Source organism: Tympanuchus pallidicinctus, unplaced genomic scaffold (assembly GCF_026119805.1).
Source record: "Tympanuchus pallidicinctus isolate F22 unplaced genomic scaffold, pur_lepc_1.0 scaffold15, whole genome shotgun sequence".
Classification (NCBI taxonomy): domain Eukaryota; kingdom Metazoa; phylum Chordata; class Aves; order Galliformes; family Phasianidae; genus Tympanuchus; species Tympanuchus pallidicinctus.
In genome coordinates, this window is record NW_026294669.1 from 25047723 (window position 1) to 25075362 (window position 27640).

A 27640-nucleotide genomic window follows, 5' to 3' on the forward strand; every position below is an offset into this window, starting at 1 on the left:
TGAAGACGCCATACGACAAGTTCATTAGAAAATATTTCCAAGTAGTTACAGAAGTGGATAACTTAAAAGGATCTTAGCTTTCCTGTATTTGAATGTGTAATACTTAATTACTTGTCCAATCAGATATTTATTAAATTCATAAAATATATAACTCACTGAAGAAGCTCGAGATTGGCAGAACATGAGATACCATGAACAGTGGGGTGTATTAAGATCACACACAAAGTCATGTTTTATTTCTGTGGTACAGGGTGCACGTTAGAATTTGTATTAACTGGAACAGTGCAAACAGCATGCCCTAAGAGCTGAGAGTCAATAGCGCAGGAATTCCAGGAGATCAACTTTTCTTACTATTATGTCCTTCAGTCACAGACACCTTTCTGTCTGCTCCCTTTTTCTTTTTCTTTTTTTTTTTTTTTCTTTTTGGACCATTTTCCCCATGTGACTGGAGGTGCGTGGAAATTGAGAATAGTAGTAAGAGAAAATCATCTCACCACAGTGTGTTGTTTGCTTTCCAAAAGCGAGATGGGTATAAAAAGTACTGATCTTTATGCAGACACATGTGTTTATATGCCTGCACGTATACACACACACACATACACATAAATACCTGAAGGGAAAGGGAAAAAACACAGCCGATACAATCACTGCATTAGAAGGTCTCTTAAACTGTGCTTTGTTGCATACTAGACTTCAGTCTTCATTGTGGCTTGTCTGCAGAACAGTCTGAAAAGAACAGAAAAGAACTATCACCAAAAGACAGTGTGGCAATTAAGCAGGCTCACCTTCTGCTTTTCCAAAGACATGCGAGCAATTTGACAGAATGGGATGATGGTACCAGGCAATCTTGACATGTAAAGTATTTTAAAAATGGAGTTGTTTTTTAAAGTGGTCTTTACCACTAGATGGCTCTGTTATTACGGGAATGCTTTCAATCCTCTCGAAGACTGTAAGCAAAAGATGGGAAGAAAGCATAGGGAAGCCCTGGTAAGTAGGGGTTGATGCTGCCCATAGACCTATGGGCACAACAGCTTCCTGTACCCACCAGGTTATCTGAGGTTTCACTGGGACCTTTGACCTGGTTTAGGTAACGGAACAACAAAACTAGGAACCTGTTGCTCTTGAAAGTTGTGATTCTGAAGTGTAAATACAATGACTGCTCCAAAAGCAGTGCCTGCTGTTTTATTCTGTTGGCCCATGACATCAGAGGCAAATCTTAGAGGTATGGCATTAGAGGCTGAAGCTTCCCACCAATATTCCACTGCATGCTGTGTGTGACATACAGCCACAGAGGGGCAGTCTGACCAAATGGCATCTGACAGGGAAGTGTGAATGGAGCAAAGATGTGTTACTGAATTGCTCCATGCGGAAAAACCACCACCCACTGGCGATCCTCAGTGCTCACTGAGCATTTATGGAGACCAGACAGTGGATGTGAGCACAGTGAGGCAGTGGGTGGTGCGTTTCAGCAGTAGCAACACTGGGTCACATCTGCTGGTGCAGATTTTCACAAGCACAGCACACAGCCTCCTGTTAATTGCTGGAGAAGACACATAGCTCATGGTGCTGACTGTATTGAAAAATAGTATCTTGTAGCTGAGAATTTGCTCTATCAAACAGCGTTGTGGTGCCCTTTGCATCTTTTGTAGTTTCCTTGGAAATAAGTAAGAGGCATTATTTTCAAAACAACCTATGTAGTTATCACCAATAATTTCTTTTAGACAGTTAATGATAATGGGATAACATGGTTATATTTGACTGGAGTGTTTGTTCAGAAATCAGCTTCAACTCTTGATTCCACATGTAAAACTGTTTTTTTTTTTAACAGGTTTACTTGGAAAGGCTTTTAACCTATGCAGAGATTGACATCTGCCCTAGTAACTGGAAGAGGATAGTCTTAGGAGCTATTCTGCTGGCTTCTAAAGTCTGGGATGATCAGGCTGTTTGGAATGTGGATTACTGCCAAATATTGAAGGACATTACTGTTGAGGACATGTAAGTTGCAAGTTTTTACAAATCTACGATGTTTTCTAAACAGCAGTTGTCCTGATAGTGCTATGTTGAATGCCTCTCTCTGGTGCTACAGGATACACACAGTGCATCTCTGGTGCCAGGCTTCATTGCCTCTTTTTAACCTAGGGAACTATGCTTCAGCTGTCTTTGAGACAAATCTTTATTATCGTTTCTAACTACTGAGGTGAGCAACTTCAAAGTTAGTTTTTGTTAACATCGTTCCCCCAGCGATGAGCCATGGGACTTGCAGCTTTGCATTGGCAGAACTCTTTAAGAGCCCAGTTTTTAAGTCTTATAAAAAATCTTTTTGGAAAATAAAAGTTATCATTTCATGCGTTTTTGCTTAGAATTAGAAAAATTGCAAGGGAAGCTGAAACTTGTGACTTAAGTGTCTGCCCCTACATCCAGCCAATGCATAAATATTTCAAGGTCTGAATTCTTAGCTGATGCTCTTGGAAGACAAGTGTCATTTCTGTTAGTATCTGTGGCTGTGTGTCTTGCATCCAACTACTGCGACAGGTCCTCTTTGTCAAGTGTGTTCTTAGACTTGCCTACAATGCTGGGAACAAAATGCTCAATCTTAGTACTGCTTGTTCAAGTAGAGCTGTTTCTTGTACATATTCTTGTCTCAGACACAGGTTCCAGTTTTTGATAACTTTGGAATCCACTCTTTTTTCTTTATGAAGTCAGCTTTAAGTCCTATAGTTTCTGCAGTTTCAGAGGATGTTCAGAGGTACATCATGGTGGCTCTGTGCCAAGTGCTATGGCTATGTTTGTGGGAAGCATATTTGGCCCATAATATTTTCAGTTAAATTCCTTTCAGTTAATTTCTCTCTGCTTCCTTCTGCATTTCTTTTATGACGGTGGTAGAAATACTAGGTTAGCTTGGTATCATTCATTCGGGCTTTGTTAAACTTCATTAAATACCCTGTGTGTTTCTGAGTTTTATCACACTGTGATTGACTGTGTGTCCAGGCCTACATTGTACAAGTCAGTTCTAGTACAGGAGCAAACAGGCAGTAGCAATTTGCACATAGCACTGGTAGGCTCCCCATGTCAGATATTCTGCCCTTGCCCAAAGTTTTCTTCTCTAGATTCAGCTTAGAGCTAACGTTTAAAATACAGCATTTATGTAGGACTCCTTAGTAAGAAGAATGTGCTCTTCCTTACAGAAAACTCTCCCATTTTTAGTTTCCAAAAGAGTTCTTGGTTTTTCAAATTATTTTGCTTTGCAAACAGCGACAGGAAACATAGCATCTTGTTTTATAGGTACCCCTTATCTGGGAGTTCTTTGTCTCCAAAACCAGGGCTATGCAGCCATGCTTTCAGGAAAGCATAATTAGTGATTTTATACAATGTGCATCTTCACTCAACCTGGCTCAAGTGCTTATCTTCTGAGGAACACACTTGAAGCGTTGTTGCAAATAGCTCTGAGATGGCTGAAGTGAGGTCAGCGGTGCTGGGAGTGCCAGGGTATACATCTTGCTCTTTTTGATGTGTCTTCTTCTAGTCCTCCTTGGAATAAATCAAACTGATAGCACTGAAACATCTGTAATAAGCAGGATGCTTATTGTCTATTGCTGGTGCTGGGTCTCCTGAAATTGTTGGTACTTACGTTTTCAAAGCAGTGGTGGTGGTAGGGAAAAAAAAGACTTGAGGCTGCTGCTTCTCCTCAGTTTGGATTTTTTTTTTCTGTGATCCCATCTAATTTGAAATGGTTTCCACCTTTGAGTTTAGGTTTGTCCAGAAACTGCACAACCCCTTCTGACAGTGTCCGGGGTGCCCAGCCAGGCCTGCACTGCTGCAGCAGGGCAGAGTTCACACATCTCAGATTGGGTAATTTTACCACAGACAGAACCCTGGAAAACTGCTTAGAATAAATACTCCGCAAAACTGAGTTTTAAGCTTATAATACTACCTTCAATTAATGGTTGGCACTGTGCTTAATTGCCAGCTTTTGTAGTTGTAGTTTTGCAGTGGGTTTTTGTTTTTTGTTTTTGTTTTTTGTTTTTGTTTTTTGTTTTTTACTGAAAAGGGTTTTTGGCTTGGTTTTATTTGCATATTCCTATGGGAAGAAAAAGAAGGAAATTAAACTGATATTTGGAAGTCATCCTTTGTCAAAACTTGCTTGCTTTGATGAGAATGAATCCATAATCACTGAAAAATTAACTGTGCAGCTGCTAATCTTGCTATGATTGCTTGTTAAGGGGACACATGCTGTTCATTCTTTCAGACACATATATTTGTAAATAAAGCACAGGAAACACATGGGAATTATGCTTTCCCAGGTTTTAAACCACTATAAATAGACTTGTTAATCCAATGAAGAATTGTATTTTTATACAATTAAACTAGTGTAGTGAGTACAAAAGGTGCAGTGAAGAGCATTTATTCACAGATAAATCAAGCTCTGATCAGCTGATCATCAAAACATTATCTGATTTACATTTCTATAGGCTTATGACCATATGAACAGGAAATTAATTTTGGCACTAGGTTCAATGGTACTCAAGTCCACTATACTAGAAACAAGCACAAAGCTGCTATTGATATTGACACCCATCATCCAGTACAGGACACAACCTGGATGGTTCTTTGATTTACTTCCCTCTTCTAACAGGTAAAACATCCATTTTAAAAGCTCCCGTTGAATCAGTGTCCCTTACTCCCTCGTGTGTTTGCAGTTGACCAGCTTACAGAGTCGTCAGATTCTGTAGGTGAAGGTCTGTTCCCAGTGGTTTGGGTACCAACTCATTTCTTCCAGGTTGATTTTATTTACATCAGGAAAAACTTGTTTTAGCTGACCACAGTACAGTAGCTGAAATGGCCTTTTTTTGTGGCACAGCGTTTTCCTCACTTTCCTCCAAATATTTTGCCCTGTGAAAACAGACGAGTGAGTAAAAACCGAATGGCACCCTTTAACACAGTACTTTGTTATCCTGCCTAATGCTATTGAGGAGAAAATTCCTTCTGCCACCTAATGCTGCTTATTTATTTATTTATTGGAGATGAATCCATGTTGCTTCAAGAGGCTTTTTTCTGTGAGATAATAGCAGCAGCTCTTCATAGATCCATTTGTTGCCGTGGTGATCTGCCTACTGCTTTTGTTAGTCCAACTCTACTTCAATAAACCCCCTTCCTGTTATCAGCCTGGTGAAAATGTCTGTAAGTTCTTCAGAGCTAATAAACAGCATACATCATTCCTTTCATCTGATCACTATAGCGTGGGGCTGTACGAGAGAGTGAGAATGGCGCATGAATTGTACAGCTGCACTAATGGAACTCTGAAGAATGAGCCTCCTGGTCAGCCCTGCGAGTGCACGACAGGGCACTACCTTTCTCTCCCAGCTGAAAGTGCCAGGACCCAAAAGCTGCACCTTGTTTCGAGCACCAGTGAATGAACCATCTCTTGAAATGAATAATACAGGCCTCTCGATGACTAGTTCAAAGTTGCTGGTTTTATAAATAGCCTAGAGGTCTCCAGTTGTTCTGTTAGCTTTTTTGTTGTTGGTTTTTTTTTTCCCCCGGCTAAAGCACTATTTTTTTTCTTTTGTTCTCTGTCCCTCCTAGGAACGAGATGGAAAGACACTTCTTGGAGCTACTGCAGTTTAATATCAATGTTCCTGCCAGTGTTTACGCCAAATACTACTTCGATCTTCGCTCCCTAGCAGATGACAATAACCTGAGCTTTCTGCTGGAGCCTCTTAGTAAAGAGAGAGCACAGAAACTGGAGGTAATGGTCTGAGGTTGCCTGAGCAGGGGACTGTTGCATGTGTGTGTGTGTGTGTGTGTGTACTAGGAGCGTCTGTTGCTAATCATAGTAAGTGGCAGTTAGAAAAACCAAAAAGCTTTTAGATTAGTGTATTACGGGCTGATTGAACCCCTTTCTGGCTGCAGCTAGCACTTCTAAAACCATGCCTAGGCTCAGTTAGTTCTCTGAGGAAGGAGTGGAAGTCTAGCAGATCACTGCATAAAGTGGGTGTTATATGAGGAACTATAGTTCAGCTAGGCTACTGAAGATTGAAAGAATAGTGTCATATGTAATGGATTGTCTGTCTTTCCCTGCTCACAGTCTGTATTCCGAGCACTGAGAGACAGTCACACTTGGACCTTTCTAAATACTACCAGCTGAAGGTTTCCCACTGCATCCCACTGCACAGCTGCTTTTAAATCTAGAGGGAGTGCTCTTGCTGCTCTCACGGTTTAATAAACCATTTGTTAGGGGGACAGCTGCAGAATTAATGTTATTTTTCACAAACTTCAGAACTCACCTTTCCAAAGAAATGTTATTTTGAGACAAACTTTTAGAATAGTTGCTTCTTAGGAATGCTTCAGCATGCCCAGAGGAGTGTAAATACAGATGACTGGCCCTTTTTGCTAAATGGAGAAGGCTGCCTTGGTGCAAGTCCCCACGGCGTTCTTTCACGTGGCGGCTTCGTGTTAAAGAACTTAAGCAGCGTTGAACTTTCTTGCTAGTTGGTGGAGACACGTAAGACATTTGGAAAATACCTAAATTACCTGGGTTCCTAGGCAAAACTTTCCTCTTGACTCATGCAGCCTTTCAACTGTCAGTTGACAGCCGTGCATACGTGTTTTTGTTGACCTTTCAACAAAGACATTAAACATGGGCCCCATGTACACTGATGCCCCATTCAGACAGGGGCGTTCTGCAGGATTATTGGCTTATATTGTTCTGTTGCCCACCTCCAGTAATTCTGCCAAGCGCCAGTTTTTCTATTTCCACCCAGAGGTGGTTGAACTTTGGTAAGAAGCCTTATCCCCCCTTGTCCTTTGGAATGATAGGTATGATATGCCTACAAATTCCTCTATTTAAAGTGAAGCAACGCAGCTCTTCTGCTTTGTTTCACCCTTGTTACTCACACTTTAAGCTAACACTGTCATTAATTGTAAATGTGGTTGTAGGGCAGTTCATATTCCACTGGAAATTGTTTACTGAACTGCTCAGAGCCTGTGGCATAAGCGGATGATTTACAGGTTGTAAGCCTGTTTCTTTGCTAACATTTGGGGGCTTGGTGTTTAAAAGCAGAGTAATTTTCCCTACAGCATGCGCTTTGCCGTAACACACTCCCTGATGTGCATACATAGGTCACTTTGGTTTTTAATTCTAAAACGTGATAAATATTTAAACCATTTGCTAAACTTTTTAATTCTACCTTTCTGTTAGAAGTATTTGAGGAGCAGATAGGCACCTCTGTGAAGCAGTGAATTAGTATTCCAGGGGCTGAAAACTGATTTATAACATATGGGTGACTGGGGCTAAATATGTCAACACAGGTTGCCTTATGATTGATGTGCTAGCATTAAAACAGGATGGAGAGTCTGTCTGGTCTTGCACCAGGAGCTCATACAGCCAGTGTCTTAAAGAATGCCACTCTTGAGCCAAATGCATGCCTCCAGAAGGTCGGCAGAAATAAATGTAAATAATTATTTTAAAATACACTTAGGGGTTTATTCATGCTCAGAGTGCTTTTTCACCTCTTGAACTTCCAGAACACTGGGTTGTGCTGAATGGGTGCTGCCTTAAAGGGAAGGTGTAGACTTGTAGCTGATTGTAGCACTCTGAAAGTTTGTCTCCTGATAGATGGTAAATTATTAATGGCAGTAAATGTTCAGGACTGAAATTCAGTTCAGCCTTTTATTACTGGTATCCTTATTTATTTGCATTGATTGTGTCTGAAAGCTTCAGTCAGAAATGGGCTCTGCAGGAGAGGACACGCACCGTTTTCTGCACAATCGTGTGTTATACGGGAAATAATTAGGCTGGCACTAAAAAGGCTGCACCAGAATAAAGGCAGCTTGACTAGCTAAATAAGCAGAGCAGAGCAGGGGTAAGCCAGTAAGTGGCTGAAAAAACGGTTAAATACGAAGTTGTCCACATGTGTGGATATGTAATAGCTGTATTAATGCCCCAGCTATTGCCGTGCCATTGAGCAGAGAGCTGCCCTCCCTTCTTGACCTGACTACATGAGTGGTCTTTGGTGGAAAAAGCAGCCTGGAGGAGAAGGTGTAGAGATGGTAAAGGGAAAATAGAGCCCTCTCATACACCTCTGTTTTCTGCGCTCACTTGTACCAAGTGACCAAGGGCAGGGTTCTTGTGGGAGTGCAGAAACCATTTTGGCTTGAGCCTTTTCTCTCATAAATGCCTATGTGCATTTTAGTGCTGTTAGAAGCCCAAACACCAGACCTAACTACTAGGTACAATTTGGAACATAACTTACATGAACTCGTAAGTCTGAAATGGATCCAAGTTTTCCATTAGGTAATGAGACTCACCTTTTCAGTGTCTTGATTCCTAACGGATAAGGTTCTTGATAGCATGAGGAGAGACCCCCTTAATACTTTTCTGCCAAAGTGGTAGTTCTTTTCTGACTTTGTACGTAAAAAACCCAATAGTACCACAGCTGCAGAGTGCCTGTGCTGTTCGTATGATGCTTTGTAAAAACTTCCTTGAAATGTTCCAGCTTTTCTAATGTGTACTTTTGTTTCTGAACGTGATACCCAGGCTATCTCCCGGCTGTGTGAAGATAAATACAAAGACTTGTCAAAAGCTGCTATGAGACGATCTTTCAGTGCTGATAATTTAGTTGGTATCCGCCGTTCTAATGCCATCCTCTCCTGAGGAGAGAGAAAGGTGCAGCACCATGAACCAGCGTCCACATGAATTGGAGGAATACCACCACTCCATGCACACAAGCCAGCGGTGATGGTGTCTTCCAGCAAAAGGAGAGGAGGGGTAAAATTAGCCAAGGGAGCCCAGAGCTTGAGGAGCATACTTGGTGCAAGACAAGATCTTTGTCAAATCCACTCTCTCCTCTTTAATTTATCCAGAGATGCAAAAACAAACTTCTCTCCATCTTTTTCCCACAGTTTGCTTACTATGTAGGCCTATAGCTGTGAACTCTTGAGGTTTTTAATAACAAGTAGTTTTAAATTTTAGAATTTAAACACTAACCACATGACTATAGTTACAACGTTCTTCCCTCCTCTCCCCTGTCCTACAGAGTCCCGCCGCATTTGTACTTTGGGTCAATGCGGTGTTAAAAACAAAACAGAACGTGGGACTCTAAATTTAAAGTATCAAACTATTCTGGAGCTGAAAACAACAAACAGCCTTGACTTGTGTTGATGGTTTTTCCCTGGTTTGGCTACTAAAAGCTGCTATTATTGGTGATCTGTTCATAACCAAGAAGCTGCACAGCAGGAAGGAATCCCAACTCTGCACCAACAACTTCACTCCAGTAGACTGTCAAAGGACTTAGTATGTTTTGAGTGGTGGCAGAGAGATGGTTTTCTGTATTGTTAAAATATATAGGGTCCATGCTGCATTTCTTGTGAATTATGGTGCTTCTCTCATTTTCTAATACTTGTTATTGCTCTGGAAGAGACGCAAGCTGTATATTTTTTTGAGGCATTGAATGAGAAAGTTGGTCTGGAAATATCATCACCATCCCAAACAGCGTAGCAATCCAGTGGTGAACGGCATGTGTGCAGCACCGCTTCTCGAGTTCTACTGCAGATCTCTTGTGCTATATACAGTGGAGTTCCTAAAGCTGATATTGTGCATCCATTTGGCTCCCATTGAGGCTTTGTTTCTTGGGAGGGATTTACAATCATGATAAGATAGAGTTTGAGAATCTTGGACTACCTAACCGGGTAGATTGAAAAAAAAAATTAATTGAAAATTATCAAAAATATTTCTGTAAAACTTTTTTTTTCCTTTTTCCTCCAAAGTGAATTTTATTTTGTGCAACTGCTTTTAAGGCTTGGGTTTTTGTTCCTTCTGAGACTTTGGAATGGACCTTACTTTCAGGCTCTGAAACTGAACTCTGAGCAGGATAAGTATTACTAGACTCTTCCTGTTACATGCCTTTGTAATATCTTCCCTTCTTGGATCCAAATAGATTCTAGGCTGTTTGTCTAGGAGCAGATCTCCCTCCAAATGGCACAGTTTCTGTGCACTTCATCTAGCCAAGGTCCAGAAACTCACACTAAACGGTGAGTCCACATGCTTTTGAGAGTGGAGGGTAGGGAGTGGGGGTCTGAGTGTAACAATCAGTCTGGCTACACTCAGCTGTTAAAATGATGCATTTTGTCTTTTGTGGTATGCTAATATGCCTGCCCCTGGCTCTCAGATCCATGGAACTTGGCACTTCAGGTATTGATCACAACTGAATTTTGGAAATAATGCTACATCTTCAGGTGGTTTTCCTTTCTCATGTTTGTATTAAAAGAAAAGCTAATAAACTCTATTTTAATTAAAGTTAAAGGTAAATTGTGTATTCTGTACAGTTGTCTGATTTAATTCCCCATTTGCTGCTGTACAGCTTCTTTCATGTTTGAGAGGAAGTAGGGGGCTGTGGAATCAATGTACATTAAGGCCTCCCCTGTCTCTGTACCTTCCCCTCGTGTTCATTTTGCTGAGATTACTCGGGAATTCTCTGAAGCCCACAGCAGAGGTCATTGGGCAACTGTGTGCTGCTTGCTCTGCAGGATGGGCCAGGGCCCTCAGCTGGATGAGAAGCAGAAGCCTTCTGTAGCTGCCTGGCTATTTCCACTTGTTTTAGTTTGAATTTGACTTAGCCCTCTACAATATCTGTCTGGTGCTAACTGGAAGTTTTTAAATCCTCCCTTGAGCACTCAGTAGGAATCTACAAGCGACTGGGTGTCTTTTACTTTGTGTGATGGGGTCTGGATTCGCTTCACTGTGGGCTGGCACATGGTTTCTGTAGCTGCAGCCGTTCAGCTCTAAGGTGCTCAGCAGTAACTTGTGGCATTCACTCACCTTTTGGCCAAAGTAGAGGGAGGCTCGTCCTGCTGATCTGCCTGTCAGGTGGGTGTCAACTCAGACAGCTGTACTCTTGTCCAGGAACCTGATGCTCCCAACTTAATTTTGCCTAAACTTTAACTGGTTTTAGTTTTTCTGTAGCTTAGCCCAGAGCACTTGGTCAATAGAATCATGATTTCTTAAGAGAGGGGAAAATAGCAATTGCCCTTAACATTCTGGGCCATATGAAAGAGATCCAGGAAAACATACCTACAGCATTTCTTAGGTAATCAGTGGGAAGTAAAACTTTTAAAAGAGTGCAGTTGAAGAACAAAGATAGATACAATTTCAGAGGGAACTGCATTTGGGGGGTGGGTTCTGCGGGGAGCTGAGCTGTGCTTTATTTGTTGGCGGTATTTTTCGTACAAAGGCAAAATGAAAAATAATAGAATCATCTCTAGAACACTAGCATTACAGTGAGTGTACCTACCTCTGTTGCCTTAGAAGAACACCCAGCAACAACAGCCTGCGTTGTGAAGAGTAAATCCAAGGTGAGGTGACCTTCGGTTGCATTCAGTCCCACGGTGGTTCCACTTAACAGCTTCCCTAGACATTAGCTATATCGTGACCCATCAAGAGTAACGCGAGCAGTGTGTGCTACAGGTCCATATGGACAGCAACTCACTGATGTGTTTCTGGGCTACATGATGCCTTTGGGAGTCAGAAGGCCTTTCTGTTTGTGTATGGGGACTGTGTGCATTTTGTTTCTAAGGGAACTTTCTGAGAGCTACTTCAGCGTGGGTTTGGCAGTTAAGAGGACAGGCACTTCAGAGACTGAATAAATGTCAAGAACATTGCTTCTGGGTAAGAATATACGCATCAGGAATAACCTGACAAGCAGAAGAGGGCACAAGAGCAATTGAGGTCAGAGTTTGCGGGGGGGGGTAGCAGCTGTGTGGGTGCTGTTGGCTGATGGGTCAGAGCCCAGAACAAGGCGGGCTGCTGCCTATGGCCCAAGCTGCTAATTCCCATAGTGCAGCAGGGCTTATGCCTGACTGTTCACAGTGTTCTCTGAGAAAGAGGCAAAATATGTGCTGTCGTGCTTTAGCAGTGAATATAGTGCACTGTTGCGCTACCATGCACACATACATATATGCAGTTTAATAGCTAGGTAAAGCACATTGCTGAAAATGGGCCAGTTTGCTGCCTTAGGGAGCAAGGCATGTCCAGGAACAAAATCACCACTTTGCCTCCTGCCCCTGTCACATAAAACCCCATTTGCAGGGCCAGATCCCTGTTCTGCCAGATACTACTTTTCCCCACACAAAGTGCATTGCACTAGTCGATACCAAGAGAGCCTGCTCTTGCCTTGAGGGCAGCCTGAATGGGCCCAATGGGACAGAGCACAGGTGTGTGACACCGCACCATCAGGGTGGGCTGCGTGTAGCTGTGCAGAGTCCTGCAGCCTTTGGTGGTGGTTCACCAACAAATGACTGCAGCCATGGCCCTTCTCTTGATCAAAATCGATCTCAAGGTGGCAGTGGATGGCAGCTTTGCCAAACTCCTGCTTACTGAGGCACTGAGAACACAGAGGCTTCTCAGGAAGCTTTGGCAGTAACCCTGCTGCCAAGCAGGCTTTACAGCTGGAAACAGGCAAGGTGCCTTCAGCACCCAGGTAAGTCCTCATGCTGAGGTGGGGCATGCCCACACAGCCGCACAGCAGCTGCCCTGCACAGGGCAGGCTCAGCTGCTGGGTGTCCTTTGTCTGTACCTAACCACAGAGGGCTCGGGTGAGTCAGTGCATTGCTGGCTCCATCAGTTTTATCATGGGGCATTGGAATGCTGCTTTCAGGTAAGAGATCCTATCTAGTGGGACCCGTGTGTGCCTACACACCTAACTAGATAGCAGAGTCCTGCACCATTAGTCACAGCACAGCCAACTTAACCCCTCATTGTCCTCCCTTTGCACTCTTCCCACCACAGGAGAGTGTACAGCAGATGGCAACAAGGACACTTAAATCAGCACACAACATCCTCCTTGGCCAAGAGCTGGCACCTGCTAAGTACCAAAGGGCAACTCTTTGGCGCTCGATCTCGAGGCAGAATGAGGGACCGATACCGTGCAAACTGCAAGAACACCAATAAAAGTTGATCGTTAACTGTCTTCCACCAGGAAGGTGTGACCTTGGCCTGCCCAGGAGCTCTGTCAGCAAAGCCAGGGGTGGTGCCAGCAGTACCTGCTGCCAACACCCTGCAGACCCAACTCACTTCCAAGCTGGGTGGGCTGCTGCCATGGGCCAGGGCGCACAGCCTCACACTGAGGGCAGAGCTGCGCAGGGCTTGGTGCTCTCGGCAGCACATCTGCACAGGGCTGCTGCAGTTGCCTCCCAAGTCCCCGCTGATCCCTGTTGATAAGAAGACAGCACAGCCCTCCAGCACACTCCTCCCCTTTCCCCACAGTAAGCTTTTGTGGTAATTATCAGGTTAGCATAAGCATACAAGCAAAGAAAACTGCACACACATCTTTTTCCTCATAAATAACTAATCTCTATACTTCTCTTTGAATAAAATTTCTTCAGCTTTTCACAAAATAAAATATGGTTATATAAACAAAAGTTGAAGAGCACCACTAAACAACAATGCCAAAACAACATGTCAGTTACCCACAGCACAGGGGCACTGGCTCCACACCTTGCCCTGCCTGCAGGGCAGTGCTGAGGCCAGGGTCAGCCCCAGGCTGCTGGCACCAACCTGTCCTTAGGTCAGAACAGAGTGGCCTCCCGGAAACTTTTCAATAGGCAAGCCTGCACTTGAGCTTGGATTTCTTTTTTTCCTTAAAAAAAAAAAAGTTTTACACAGTCAGTTAGACTTAAAAAAAAGAAGCAAACAAACAGAAAAACACCACCTTTGCCATGGTTTTGTTCATTGTATTGCATGGTGTGCTTAGCTGTATCTACAGAAGGCACTATAGAAAGAGACAAGTCCAGCAAGGCGTGGATTGGATCAGGTTGGAGCTATTTAATGCCCAGGATTACAACACACATATGCCCACAGTGCCGCGCCTGACCTGCCCCACACTGAGCACACACCTGCCCCAAACCTGTATCAAAGTTCACCCCAGCTCCTGAAAGTACAAAACAACTATATACAGCTATTTACAGTTTGTAACAGAACATGGTGCAATGCTGCCCAAGGTGAAGTACTGCAACACACCAAAGCGAGCCAACCTCTGTCGCAACAGTGCCCTGCAGCTGTGAGAGGGTCCCACGGAGCACTCTGGCCCTGCACCGCTCTGCACACACGCCACGTCCTGGCACCATCTGTATCAGCAGCTGTGCCACCAGAGGGTCCCCTGCTTCCCAGACTTTGGTTTTAAAAGGCTTGGAAACCTCCTTGACAGTGAAGTGCTCTGAGGGCATCTTGAACAACCTGGGGCCCTGACAGTCCCGCAAGAGCAACGCAGCTGGGTCGTGGCGCCATGGTTGGAAGGGGACAAAAGGACTCCCGTAATCATTTCTGCAAAGTTACATATGTGATCCCATTTGGGGCAGGGAAACCAGACTAAACACCTGGGTTCTTTCAAAAGCAGGCAGGAGCTGGCTGCAGCTGCCTCTCAGCAGCCCATCCCTGCTGCCACTCCCTTGTCCCACTCAAGGGGCTGACACAGCACCCATGTGCTACCAATCTAGGTCCAGATGTCCCCAGAGTGTAACGCCTTGCACTGCTTCTGTCAGTGCCCCGCTGCTGCCCAACCCTGGGAAGAGGCTGCGATGCGGGAGAAAGTGTGAGCGCCCTGCTGACTATTCCTGAATTACCTGCTCAGTCCTGAGCCTGGTGCTGTCTGACAGAGGTGCAGCTTCCAAAAAAGCAGCAAGGAGGGCTGGAGCTGGCTGGCTGCTGACCCCACTGCTTCCCAGCACACGCAGCTACCGCCTGCCTCACAGACCCCACGCACACATCTCCTGCTGCCGATACACACACACACACAGTGCATTTCGGTCTATGACACGACCCCTGCCTTGCCCCAGGCAGCCCGCACAGCACGGGGGAGATGCTACAAACTTGCCTGACACAGAGGTGTGGAGCATTGCCAACCACTTTCCAAAGTGCCAGAGCTAGCAGTGCAAAGCACCAGCCCTGTCAGGGAGCTGGCGAGTGCTTGCTGGGGGCTCAGGGCTCCTGGGCCCCAGGCTTCTTGGCAGCGTGCCGGGCTCTGTGTGGGCTGGCAGCAGGACTTCGTTGAGCCCCATCCTCCTGTTCTGCCAGCACCCGTGCAGATCAACCCCTGCCTCTTAGCCTGTGCCAGGGCCACCAGCTCTCTGCCTGGTGATACGTGGGATGTCCCCAGCCTGCTATCCCGACTCCTCTCATGCTTCCCAGCTCTGGCAAGCAGCTCAGTTCTGGTGCTGGGATTCATTAGAGATAGGGCTGCCACCAGCCATGCCTGCTGCAGCTCTCCCCCTCGTCCCAGTACCAGTACAACCCATCCAGAGGCTGTGCGGCTGCTGCCACCTACCCAGCCCCCACATCACTTCATGATGTGTCCCAGCTCATGGTAGCGCTGGGCTCCCAGCACCGACCCTCTGTCCCCATGTTGCTGCTGGCACCTCTCTTGCCCTGACTGGGGCTACGCTTGATCCTGGGCTGCTCCGCTCTGCTGTGGGACTGGGGTGGCAGGGTGGCTCTGCCACCGCTCCCTGTGCTGCAGCATTGGGTCTTTGCAACCCTCTCCTCCCTCCATGCTGGGGTCACCACGGCTCCTTCCGATCACACATGGGACAGCGGGACCTGCTTGTGGTAGGAGGCCATGCTGGGCAGCACCGTCCTGCCCACCAGTGCTGGGCTGACCTCACCGTATGCAGCAGCACCTGCTGGCTTCTTTGGCCGGCAGCAGCGGGCTGTGAAGCGCCGCCAGGACTCGAGAGTTTTGCCAGACCAGATCCAGACGCCAGAAGTGATGCCCACCACGAGGCACATGAAGTACTTGAGCATGAATACAGCATAGTCAGGCTTGGGGCGGTGGGGGTCCCCTGGGCAGGAGCAGTTCTGCGCCTGCTCCCACGCCTCCCGGTTGTGCTGCTCATAGATGTAGCAGGCAATGACAATGGTGGCAGGCACAGTGTAGAGCACGGTGAAGATACCGATGCGGATCATCAGCTTCTCCAGCTTGTCAGTCTTGGTGCCGCCCTGCTTGATCACGCTGCGGATGCGGAACAGCGAGACGAAGCCGGCCAGCAGGAAGAGACTGCCAGTGAAGAGATACACAACCAGCGGTGCCAGCACAAAGCCACGCAGATTCTCCAGGCTCTGGTTGCCCACATAGCAAACCCCAGCTACCGAGTCCCCATCCACGGAGCTGAGCGCCAGCACGGTAATTGACTTGGCACTGGGGATGAGCCAGGCAGCCAGGTGGAAGTACTGCGCATAGCTTGCGATAGCCTCGTTGCCCCACTTCATGCCAGCTGCCAGGAACCAGGTGAGGGACAGGATGACCCACCAGATGGAGCTGGCCATGCCAAAGAAGTAGAGGAGCAGAAAAACCACAGTGCAGAGTGCGGGGCCCGTGGTCTCATAGTGGATGTGGTGGTGCTCAGGGTCGCAAGCCACACTGGCATGTCCCGCTACCAGCCGTACAATGTAGCCCACAGAGACGAAGAGGTAGCACGCAGAGAGGAAGATGATGGGGCGCTCGGGGTACTTGAAACGTTCCATGTCAATGAGGAAGGTAGCCACAGTGGTGGAGGTGGAGAGGAAACAAAGGATGGACCAGAGGCCGATCCAGAAAGTGGCAAAGGTCTTCTCGTCCTGGGTGAAGTAGGGCTGGTAGCAGGGCATGGCGCAGTTGGGCACCTGCCCAGTCCGGATGCGGTTATACAGCGGATGGGACTCCTTGGAGATGGGCACCAGTGGCGCCTTGCACTTGCAGGTCCGGCCGCAGTCGGTGCCCGGCGGGTGCCTACCGCTCGGCAGCTGGCTTTTGGCTGTGTCCTTGGCTGGGCGCGTGGGCTTCCCGAAGAAAGGCGGCAGGGTGGTGGCCTCCGTGCGGTTGTAGCCCATGCAGAGCTCCTCGGCGTCCCCCAGCACCGGCAGGCTGTCGCAACTCATCCTCTCTGGCCAGGCAAAGCCATACTGCTGCATGATGGGCGAGCAGCCCGCCTTGGCCCGCTCGCAGACAGAGCGGCAGGGGGGCAGCGGCTTGGTGTAGTCGGGCAGGCAGATGGGGGTGTACATGCTGCAGAGGAAGAAGCGCAGGTCCGGGGAGCACTGGATCTCCACCAGCGGCCAGAACTGGTGCACCTCCAGCCCGGCCTCGTCCTGCGTGTCGTGGTTGAACTGGTTGGGCATGTAGGTGAGGTTGTAGCCGATGCCCTTGCACATCGGCACCGTGATCTCCTGGCACACCGGCGCCTTGGAGGCGGCGCGCCCCGCCGCCGGCAGCCCCAGCAGCAGCGGCAGCCCCAGCAGCAGCGGGACCGGCAGTCCCCGGCCGCCCATTGCCGCCGTCCGTCCTACCGCCGCCGCATGCCCCGGGCGCCTGCCCCCGCCCTGTCGCCGCCGCGCCGGGAGCGGGGCCGGGAGGGAGCCCCGCCGGGACCGGCCGTGCCGCCGCCGCCGCCGCCACCTGCGCTCTGGGGCGGGCGGGCGCCCCGGCTCCGCGCCGCGCCGGACCGCGCCCCCGGACCGCCTACAGCCCCGCCCCCAACGTCGGCTCCGCCCGCCCCCGGCTCGGCACCGCCTCCGCCTCCGCGGCGGGTAGCGCCCCGCGAGCACGCGGCGCTGTTCGCGGAGCAGGCCCGGAGCTTCCCGAAGCTCTCAGATAGCGCGCTGCCTCTTGTCCGTCCATAGCGACTCCCTCGGAGCGCACAGATCCCCGCTGCCGGCACCCCTGCGCGTCACGGCCGCCTTCCTTCCGTACCCCCTCCGGGTCATCCCAACCCCGCGGCAGCAGCCGAAGGCCAACAGACAAGAACCGGGGTGCAGCTCTGCTCGGCGCCACCACCTCCGCTGCCGAACAACTTAAAAAAGGCCGAAAGCGCTCTGGTCCCCACAGCACTCGGCTGCCTGCAGTACGGGCACAGGGCGCTGGTGTGCAGCAGCACAGCCCTGCAGCAGGAGCCATAACTTTTAATTCTGCCCGACTGCGTTTCTGTGAAGTCACAGCCCAGCAGAAGGCAAATCACAGTTTCATTATGGCCCTCAGCTGATTACCCCAATTACAGTGAGAGTAGAGGGCAGCTTTTTGTTATCATCACTGTGCAATTAGAAAATGCTGATGCGGCTGCATTAGAGCAGAAATTCTCCTTTTTTCCCATATATTTCAATTCTGTAAGCATTCCCTCTGGCAGTATCAGTTTGGTCTGACACACAGTGGGGACAGGTAGGCAGGGGGGCACAGGAAGGGCAGAGCGAGGCAGCGCTTCGCTCCACCCATCCATCAGCCTGCAGCCTGGCGTGGGTTCTGCCACTGCTCCAGATGCACCTAATTCTTAGGGCCTGGCTATAAATAACACTGCATTTGCTACACTGGGGATACATGAAACCCAATTAAGAGCCAGGTAGACATCTGTGTTTCTGTTTCCTTTTTGTTGTTATGAATATGCAGCAGAGCAACCAGAGCAGGATTAAAAATGGTGTAAGAGCGAGTGCAGTCGGTAAGCTGCTACCCATCCCTACCGCACAGCACGAGCACATCACTGCATGCATACACAGCGCCGTTAGCAACACCCCGTGCCTCAAACCTACCACGCTGAATCCTGACAAACAAGAAAGCATTCCTCGCACTTGAGACCTTTCCACCATCATTAATAAATTCTACACATTATTAAGAAATTGTGTTACCTTCAACCCCCATGCAGAGGTGGTTCCTCAAGCTGTCCCACGCCGACAGCTGTGCCTGGGAACTGGGCTGCAGCCCCAAGGAGAGGGGCAGGGGCAAGGCCACTCACGTGTACCTTTCCCCATAGGTGCACTTCCAGCAGGGGGGTTCAGTGGTTCCTGCAGGAACAGAAAGTCAGAAGGCGGTTAAGTGTTTCTGTGCTTGGTTCTGTGTTGTCAGCCTTCAATTTTTACCTGGGCAAACTGCTTTTCTGGGGGACATGGTCACTTCTAAAGGACTTGAGGAAAGGACTAAGGGAGATCCCTTTGTAAAGACCAGTCACTTCCATTGCCCTTATGAGGGAGCTCAGCAGACATCTGCAAAGAGCTCCCGATGCCTACAGGCAGCTGTGGGTACCCCACTTGGGGGGGTGCTCACACGTGCAGTGACCCCCTACCAGTGGCTTAGTGAGTGGTGTTTCTGCACTCCCACTTGAGCCACAAGGCCGTGGGCTGCCAGTGCTGCAAGCCTTGGAACCCACACAGACCTCCCCTCACTGCCAGAGCCAGTGGGGGTGCGAAATGAGACACAAAGTCCCTGCACACTAGGGGCCAGCAGGTAGAGGGACAGCAGGGGCAGCAGGCTGCGAGCTGCTGCCAGCATGGCAGGACTCTGGCACCCAGTCCCACAAAGTGCAGCAGCAGCAGGCCAGCATTTTCTCATGAGCAAAATGATTTACAAGCTTTGGGCTGCAGACAGGAATTTGGATTTAAATCACTTCAACACTTTCACCATGCATGCCTTACTGAAATTCCCTGGAAAACCCAAACTTTCATCACTGCTGTTTGTTTACACAGATACCTGGACAATTACACATCTCAAAATAGTGTGGGAAACAAAACCCTGCCAACTCAGAGTCATATTCAAAAAGCTCCATGGAATAGACACATTCCAAGTGAATTAACACAAAACGTGGTTTCTAACAGTGACACAGGTGGCACCAACAGCTGACCTGAGTGCTACACTTTGCAAAATGCAACCAAAACTTTACATGTGGAAAGCTAAAGCAAAGTCAGGAGGAGTGGCTGCACTTAAAGCTCATCTTGCTAGATCTATCAATTCTTTACCTCAACAATTCCATTATGACTTATCTGTGCATATCATGGCACATACAATGTACACAACTGGCCTCTGTCTGTCCCCACAGGGACTGGGGGTGCAACTGCACTGAGGGGCTGCTCTGCAGCCCACATCAGGCAGAGGGGCCTCGGGGCCACAGCCCTAGGGAGCAGTAGGAGGAGGAAAAGCCCCAGACCTGCAGCTTCACAGCTCTCTGAATCTCACCATGATTCACACAGCACCGAGCTAAGGAGGACGCAGGGAACATTACATTTGCTTCTCCTGGTGGGCACATTACAGCCTGAATCTTCTCAGATATGTACGTTTTGAAACACACTGCACAGTACTCCAACCCCTCCCCCCCTCTTTTTTAACACTGGCCTTTGAAAAGAAAACAGTCCCCATAGTGAAGTTGACATGATAAATTAGTATGGCCCTGGCAAGGCCCTCACTCTTCATTGGGCAAATACTTATTTATGGACTTTCAAATTGTGGCTTATGTAACAACATGGTGAGTGACTTTCAAAAAACCTCCACCATTTCTTGACCTGATAGAGCCTAATGGGTCCTTCAGAGCAATTAGGATTTATTGTGTTAGTGCCTATTGTGTATAGAGACCATTTTAAAAACATGTGTTATTTACCCAGAAGGCAGTAATGACTGTTTAAATACATAGACTGTTTCTGAAATGCTCACTGCTCTATATATTGCAAAGGAGTTACTCCAAACATTTTTCAGAGGTAAATACTTTGCTCTGCTGGGATTTCCAAGCAGGGCGATTGTAGTGCACATCCATTTGTATACTTACAGCTATAAATGAATCCAGCGCTCAGGAAAGCTGCCAAATGAACAACCCTGAAGCATGAAATCTGAGATTTTTTCTTGACCAAGGGGCCAGCGCTGGCCCCTCTGGCGGTCTGAGCAGCTCAGGCTGTTTCCTAGTAGAGAGCTGTGCATTTCCTGCAAACTACCAGAGCTCTGCCCAGTCTCAGCTGAATGGTGATCAGAACAGCCATGAAGCCATGGTTTTCACCATGGCACAGCTAACCTGCACCACCACAACCACATCACTGCAGCCAGAGTGCAGAACTACCAGTGCCGGCTCAGACCTGAGGATCTGCTCCCTGGCTAGGCTCCTGGCAGCGAGGATTCACTGCCTGCTTTCAGTCTAGAGTCAGCTTCTGACTTCTACAGAAGTAAAACAAAACAAAACCCCAGCTAATACCTGGGAGCCATTAAACGCCTCTGTTAAATAACAATAACATACACTAATTATTGCTTGCTTTATCTTCAGATTAGTCCTGTTTTGATCTATGTCATCTTTAAACAGGCCTCTGCCTCTCCTTTCTCTGCCCTCTCCTTTCCTGTGAGATGCCTATGGGGTGAAACTGCTTGGAGCAGTTCAGGTTTGACATAATGCCTTCTGTGCCCTGCCTCAGGCCATAACCTTTGGAAACCTATTTCTATTTGTTTGCTCTACATCCAAAATCAAATAAAATCAGCTACAGTTGCAGTACTTTATCCTGGGGACAAAGGTCCTAAGTAGCTCCCTAATCCAGCAGAGATGGACAAGGCTATAGCAGCAAGGTGAGGCTGAAAACCTTACGAACACATTAGGGCTAGAATGCAAGTCAAGGTGAGAATTCTCTGGAACAAATGCTCAAGCAGCCTTCACTGAAGCTGTTTTGTGGAAAATCCCAGCATTAAAAAACAATGCAAAACATACCAGTTTGTGCCAAATAGGGCAAGCTGATTGTACTTCTGAAAAATGCTGCAGCATCAGGAACAGCAAAGAAGCTTCCTGTTCCAACATGGAAAAGGTCTAGAAGTCCCCTCCTCTGTCCTAGAGCAGGGACACAAAAATGCTGGCACACCAAGAGCTTGCTGGAAAGCAGGCAGGCTTCAGCCAGAAGGCAGCAGAGCATGGTCAGCTGCCTCCGGCCCCAGTGGCTTGTAGAGACAGAAATTTTGCCAGTAAACTTTCAGTCTGTGCTGAACCAGTTCCTCACAGAGAAGCTACTATCTGTAAGAATAAAGCCGATACCAGTGGTCTCTCTTGGCCTTGAAAATTTATCAATAGGTGGAAAGTGTTGCTGTTAAGAAGGAATTCAGCCTGGCCTTTCTTATGAATACAAAGTACCACACAATCTGAAAACATCTCTAACTGCTCTTTTTCATTAGCCTCTCCAAGTGCTGGGATCACCATTTTCTGGTGATCATAGGATGCACTGATGATCTAGTGATCATCAGGTGCACTAACTCTGGACCTTTCTGAGGCAACTGTAAGGGGTCTTTATTTACAGAAACTGCTTCATACCTGTACTCTGGAGTCTGAGCACCTCCATGATGTGCCATATTGACCCAATGATCTATAGTACCCTAGAAAGGTACTAAGAAACCACGTCTTCTCTCTGACCTTGAGGCATTCTTGCTAAGATCAGGCCCTCTGGACTCCCAGTATGTGCTTCTGACATCCTTGAAGTGCTTGACACAGACTGGAGAAATATCTGGAGCTAGGGCTTAGTGAGTCATGTCACTCCCAGTGAATGCACCAAATTATGATGAGAAACAGATTTAATTCGCTGCATAATCAACATTTACTGGACACAAGTAAAAAGATACATGAAATTGAATGAGAAGGCAGTTAGCACTGGTTGGAACTATACGCATTTTGATTACCTTCTTTTGCAAGTTATTCATAGGATGATTTAATACAAGATCACAAGTCAAAACATATTTGACCTGCATATTAGTTAGATGTGAAGAATTAAGAAATGCAAAAAATCTATGGATCCTGATCTTAAAAAGCAGTAGCTTTACCAGGGACTAGTGTTACAGAATTGGAGCACATCAAGAGATTTGCAGGGATAAAAAAACATGGCATTTGTTCTCTAAATCCTATACCACACTGCAATGTGCATTACTGTCAAGCACATGGTGATGCTACCTTGCCTGGGCTATGTCCTGGTGACACAAAAATGTGCTCTAAATATATTCAATCTTTCCACAAGTGCTGGCAAAGGGTTTCAAAAAATCTCTAATGACCAAGTTGTGTCATTAGGCCTTTTTCTCTTACAAGGCCTTTTTTTTTTTTTTACTGAACTGATGCAATCAAACAGATTTTCTATACGCAGCAGGCTGACAAAAAGAGTAGCACAACATCTGCAAAGATGGGACACATTCTTTATGCCATTATAAACAGTGGAGTAGCTTGATTCAGCTTTTTGCTCAGAGAAGTCTACCTGTCTGCAGCAGAATTCACTCTGTTGTATTTTCCCTAGATTGGTGAAATTAATTGTGCACTACGTGGGGCAGGCAGCTGCGGAGCTCTTTCCCATGCCTGCCAGGCCCCAGCAGTTACATTGCCATAAAACAGGCAGGACCCCTCTGGGTGCACTTGGAAAAGTTACTGTGCAAGCTTCCACTACACAGCTTCATTATTTGCCTCTCACTGTGCCAGCTGCTCAAGATACTGGGCAGTATTAACAACATTCGGGCTAAGCAACCAAGGAACAATAAATGGGAGAAAGGACAAATAATTATCCTGCTTTTACAGACAGAAAAATGTGATTTACCACACTGATCTGGGAAATCAATCCTCTGGTCCTGAGCTAGAGAAAGACCAGCTCCTGCTGCAGACAGCACTCTGTTTCCATTCCCCTAGAGCAGGTTAGATCGATCACCTCCAATGCTGTCCTGCAAGGATCCAAGGCTGAGTGTCTCTTCAGTCAGGGCAGATTGACTGCCCTAAAGATAAAATTCCCCTCTGGAAGAAGTGTAGTCACGGAGGAACAAGGTTGCCTCCTTACCTGAGCCAGCACAGCTATATCCCTCCAGGACTAAACATCTCACCTTGGATGAGGAAGGAGCAGAATAAGGTGAGAAGATTTTAATCCTTTCAGCTGAGACTCTGGCAGAGATGTTGCTAATTAGCAGAGTGAGGATGTGTCGTGGCTGGTGTGAGACAGACATGTTCTGTATTGCGAGACAGTGTCTTCAATCAGCCCTATCTGTGAGACATGTACACTGAGAGCTTTCCGATCATGTTTGCATTGCAGGAGCCATCCCAGCCACGTCAGCTGAGTTCTTGATGCCTGCTGTGCTCCCCTTGGCTCTGTGAGAAACCTGTGATGGGATTCTGGATGGACCAAAAGTCTTGGTTGTGAATCCCATTTGCACTGTTCTGATAGAATCAAACTGATTTTGTATAGATGTACAGAGTAGCTGTGGCTTCCAGCTCACATTAAAAAAATGACCAGTACTGGAGCAGCAACTGCATTTCCCAGGCTTGCTTGGGTATCTTAGAGCAGTGTTGTAGCTGCAGCTAACGGTGGAAATGAGGAGTTTTTTTCAGCCTCAATGTGAAGGGAGGCTGCGGTCCAGAATTGTGTATAAGTGCATGAGTATCAGCTTTATACAATCCAGTTTGGGAAAATTCCCAGCAGACACTACTAAATTTGGTTGGTTAGTGTCTTGGTCAATTTAAACAGAGATGAATCCAAAAGAGAACAGTTATGTTTTCCTATATCCAAAGAAAACCAAGATACGCACCCATTATATCTGAGAACAACCTGCACTGTGTCCTGCAGTTTAGTTCCATGGATTTTCTTTAGAACCTCTAAAAACATAAAAAGTACCATTCTTGAATTTGTGTCTCTGTGTACTTTTCACTTAAGCTAGGATGCCCCAAATTCTTTAATACATAAGCATATTTATGTGAGGTAAAACATGCTTTATGAACCTATTACCTTGGCATGTTCCTGAGACACAGCTAATTGTTTGGCTCATCAGCTCTTGACTAAACCTAGCATTCAGGGTATCAGCTGACAATGGTAACAGCAGCAAGCTGCAAGAGCAACAATCTTACAGAAGTAGAGATTAAATGTATTCAACTATGCGCTAATGCAGACACCCAAGACAAGCCCAAGCCATGCTAGGTCAAAATATGCTCGAAGAAATACCAAAAATACCAGAGCAAACCTTGGGGTGTTTAAGACCTGAAAAAGAAATGAGCGGAAAGGGGTGGATGCAGGTGTCATCTGCACTATGCAGGTTTTTGTGGGGAAGCAAGAGCAAGGTTTAGCACTTGGTCTGAGCAAATTCCACATAGCTGCTGAGCTTACAGATATGCTTTGCCTAAATATACCACCAAAAACGTAAGGATGATCATGGGAAATAATGGACACAGGCAAGAAGAACAATGGTGATTTCTGAGGTTCTGCTGGAGGAAGACGGCCAGGCTGTGGACAAATGCAGCCCAGCCGCAAGGTGCACTGTGTCAGGCTGCAAAAAGGAACAGGGCTGCTTTTAAAGGTCCTTGAAATAGGCAAAGCACCAATATGGTATGAAACCATACCCTTACATCCTGCAAAACACCTCCTGCATTCGGCTGAGCTTTGGAGATTGCCGTCCAAATAACTAACCACAAAGAGCTGCTGGATGGGGCCTCCACAGAGCACGGTGGGCAGGGGACGACCGCCAGTTCCCATCCCTGCGCTGCTCCCGGCCCGGCCGGATCCGGAGGGAAGGGGGAAGGGGAAGCGGTGGCAGCCAGCAATTCGCTGGAGAGCCACGGCGCTCTTGCGGTTTGCCCACTAATTACTATTAAGCCCTGTTCCTTTTTGTGTTCCAAGGGGCGTCTTCAATGTGGCACTGCTTCTTGGGCTTTCATGCAGCTGGGCTAACCTCTGAATAGCAGGCTACCCCCCCTTCTCCTCTTGCTACCTCTCTCTCCCTTTTTCTTTCCCCCTTTTGCTTTTCTGATAGTATTTTCTGTCCACGTTGTGTAAGGCCCTAAATGAATCTTGACTGCCCCTACGGCCGACTGGAGACACACAAAAGCGGCCCATTCCAGTGGCCACGGCGCCATTGTGTTCCCTAACAATGCACTAATTGGCGGTGACAATCGTGCGGCTGGGGAGGAAGAGGGGGCCGGGGGGACACGGGTCTTTTCCAATCAGCAAGCTGGGTCAATAGAAAGAAGAGAAGCAGTGTTAGGAGCAAGACGCGCTCTGCTCCCGGCTCTCCCGCACGCATGCCTCTACCAGACCCCAGATCCCCCGAAATTCCTATAGAGAACAGCAAAGCTAACAACTGTAATGGGTGGCTATGCGGAGAAAGATCCGTACGAACTAAACGGGTCTCCTCAGTCTCCGAGGCTTTCTCACCATCCCGTGGCCGTTGAGTTCACGTGCTGCGGACAACGCTGAGATATTCATGGGAAAGAATCACACACAAAGCCGGGGGTGCTGTTGCCGCAGCACTCCATGTTGGGCACACGTGCAAGAGAGTGCTCTCTCCTGAAAAAACGGAGCTTCAAAGCCCTCGCTGCTGCACGAGGCTGGTGTGATGCAAGGTCAGGGCGTGCTACAGGTCCCTGCCAGGCAGCGGGGAGGACCTGAGGTGCAGAGCCTGTGGTACTGTTGAGAAGAGGGGAGTGCGCCCGGATCACATCCGTCAGCACCAATGGAGCTGAGATCTGAGGACTGCACGGGGCACCAGGTGGCACAGAACTGGGCACCTGCCAGGACTCAGAGGAGGGACCAGCTCCTCCCAGTCTTAAAGACAGATTCAGCTGGAGCATGCTGGTGTATAGAGCCAGCTCCACAGTTCAGAAGCTGATACAGCTGATGTGAGAGACAGATTTCAGCCTCAGTCTCTAGCTGTAAAGGTATGGTCTGAGTCAGGAAATGGGATGGACAACACTGCTGACATAGGATATGAAAAGTATGGCCACAGAGAGCAAGGCTCATATAGTTGCACAGGCAGAAAATTAGCTCAGCCAGTTTAGAAACATAGGGTCAGATCTTGAAGGGCTCAACACCTGCCAACTCATGTTTTGCAAACAGTCCGTACCAGCCCTCCCAGAAAACAGAGGAGCACTTTGGTTTCCAGCAGAGAAAGCAAGGCAAGCTGGGCCAGCATCACCACTAAAGTTTACAAAGGCCTCCAAAAACTCCCTTCTCAACAGAAGTGTTTTTATTCTTACGGCTGGCTCGTTTTGGAGAAGCATTATCCAGAGCAGGGTCAGGAAACAGAGTCTCCCAACCCTCAGCAGACAGCTGTGAGACTGCTATGAAGGAAATACTTTTGCTAAATGATCTGGTGGAAAAGAATGATCTTCATTTGGAAGATAAAAGCAAAATGCATTACCATGTAGTAGGATCTAACCGGAGAACCACATCTAGTGGAAGAGCAATATTTCTCTGCAGTAGTACTTTCCTGCAGCAAGGCTAACAGATCCCATGTACGACCATGGCTTGGAGAATAAATGTTGCCACAACTCCAGAAGGGTGGAGATGGGTAGGGGCTACAAAGTGAAGCTGCAGATCCATGAACAGGCAAAGCACTGTGCCTAGATCCAAACTCCTCAGCACTCTGACTGATTGGGACTGGCATTTCAGCTTCCACTGCATGTAAACACTGAGTTCAGCTGTAAAGTCTGGTCCTGCAGCAAAAATGTTAAGAGGATGCCTACCATGAGCCTAGGGTGAGAAGCAGAGCTGTGACACCCTAGAGCTTAAAGTATGCTGAGTTCAGGATGTGCAATGCAGAAATCCTAGGACTCTGGGCTCCCATTCTTTTTAGCTTCATAGCCACACTTAAGCACTGTATTTTTCTTAATGTTAGCTTTTATGGGCCTTGTTAGCATTTCTATGAAACCCAAAAGGGTATTTCAACTCAGACACAAGCTTGCTTGCAGCAGAAACCCTCATCTCCACTGGCTGGAGGGCAGATTCATTAGGTTCCTAAAACCAGGGGGTGGTAAAATATTCTCCCTGAAACAAAGCCATTGGTTACCTGCTCGGAACATAGCAAACGTGCCACTTCTGCTCTTTCCCCTAGCAGGCCTCCATACAGCTCCTGTCGACAGCTATGGAAACATTCTCACAGCACCACTGGAGCTG

At 47.4% G+C, this 27640-nt stretch overlaps 2 protein-coding genes and 1 long non-coding RNA gene across 3 annotated transcripts in view; 1 reads left to right on the plus strand and 2 right to left on the minus strand.

Moving 5' to 3' along the window:
• Positions 1 to 10294, plus strand: part of CCNYL1 (cyclin Y like 1) — a 33781-nt gene extending 23487 nt beyond the window's left edge. Inside the window, exons 8-10 of the mRNA XM_052676237.1 lie at positions 1829 to 1995; positions 5584 to 5746; positions 8537 to 10294. Coding sequence (XP_052532197.1) covers positions 1829 to 1995; positions 5584 to 5746; positions 8537 to 8653 — 447 coding nt within the window. The 3' untranslated portion in view covers positions 8654 to 10294. The remainder of the gene's footprint in view (positions 1 to 1828; positions 1996 to 5583; positions 5747 to 8536) is intronic.
• On the minus strand, positions 1 to 27640 carry LOC128077266 (uncharacterized). The gene is made up of 3 exons (XR_008204908.1): positions 27534 to 27640; positions 18638 to 18793; positions 1 to 4890 (listed from the first exon to the last, which is right to left on the minus strand). It is a non-coding gene; the product is annotated as an uncharacterized LOC128077266 (long non-coding RNA).
• Positions 13323 to 17308, minus strand: FZD5 (frizzled class receptor 5). The gene has a single exon (XM_052676234.1). The coding sequence runs from the start codon at positions 17291 to 17293 to the stop codon at positions 15566 to 15568; it is 1728 nt and encodes a 575-aa protein (XP_052532194.1). The 5' UTR covers positions 17294 to 17308; the 3' UTR covers positions 13323 to 15565.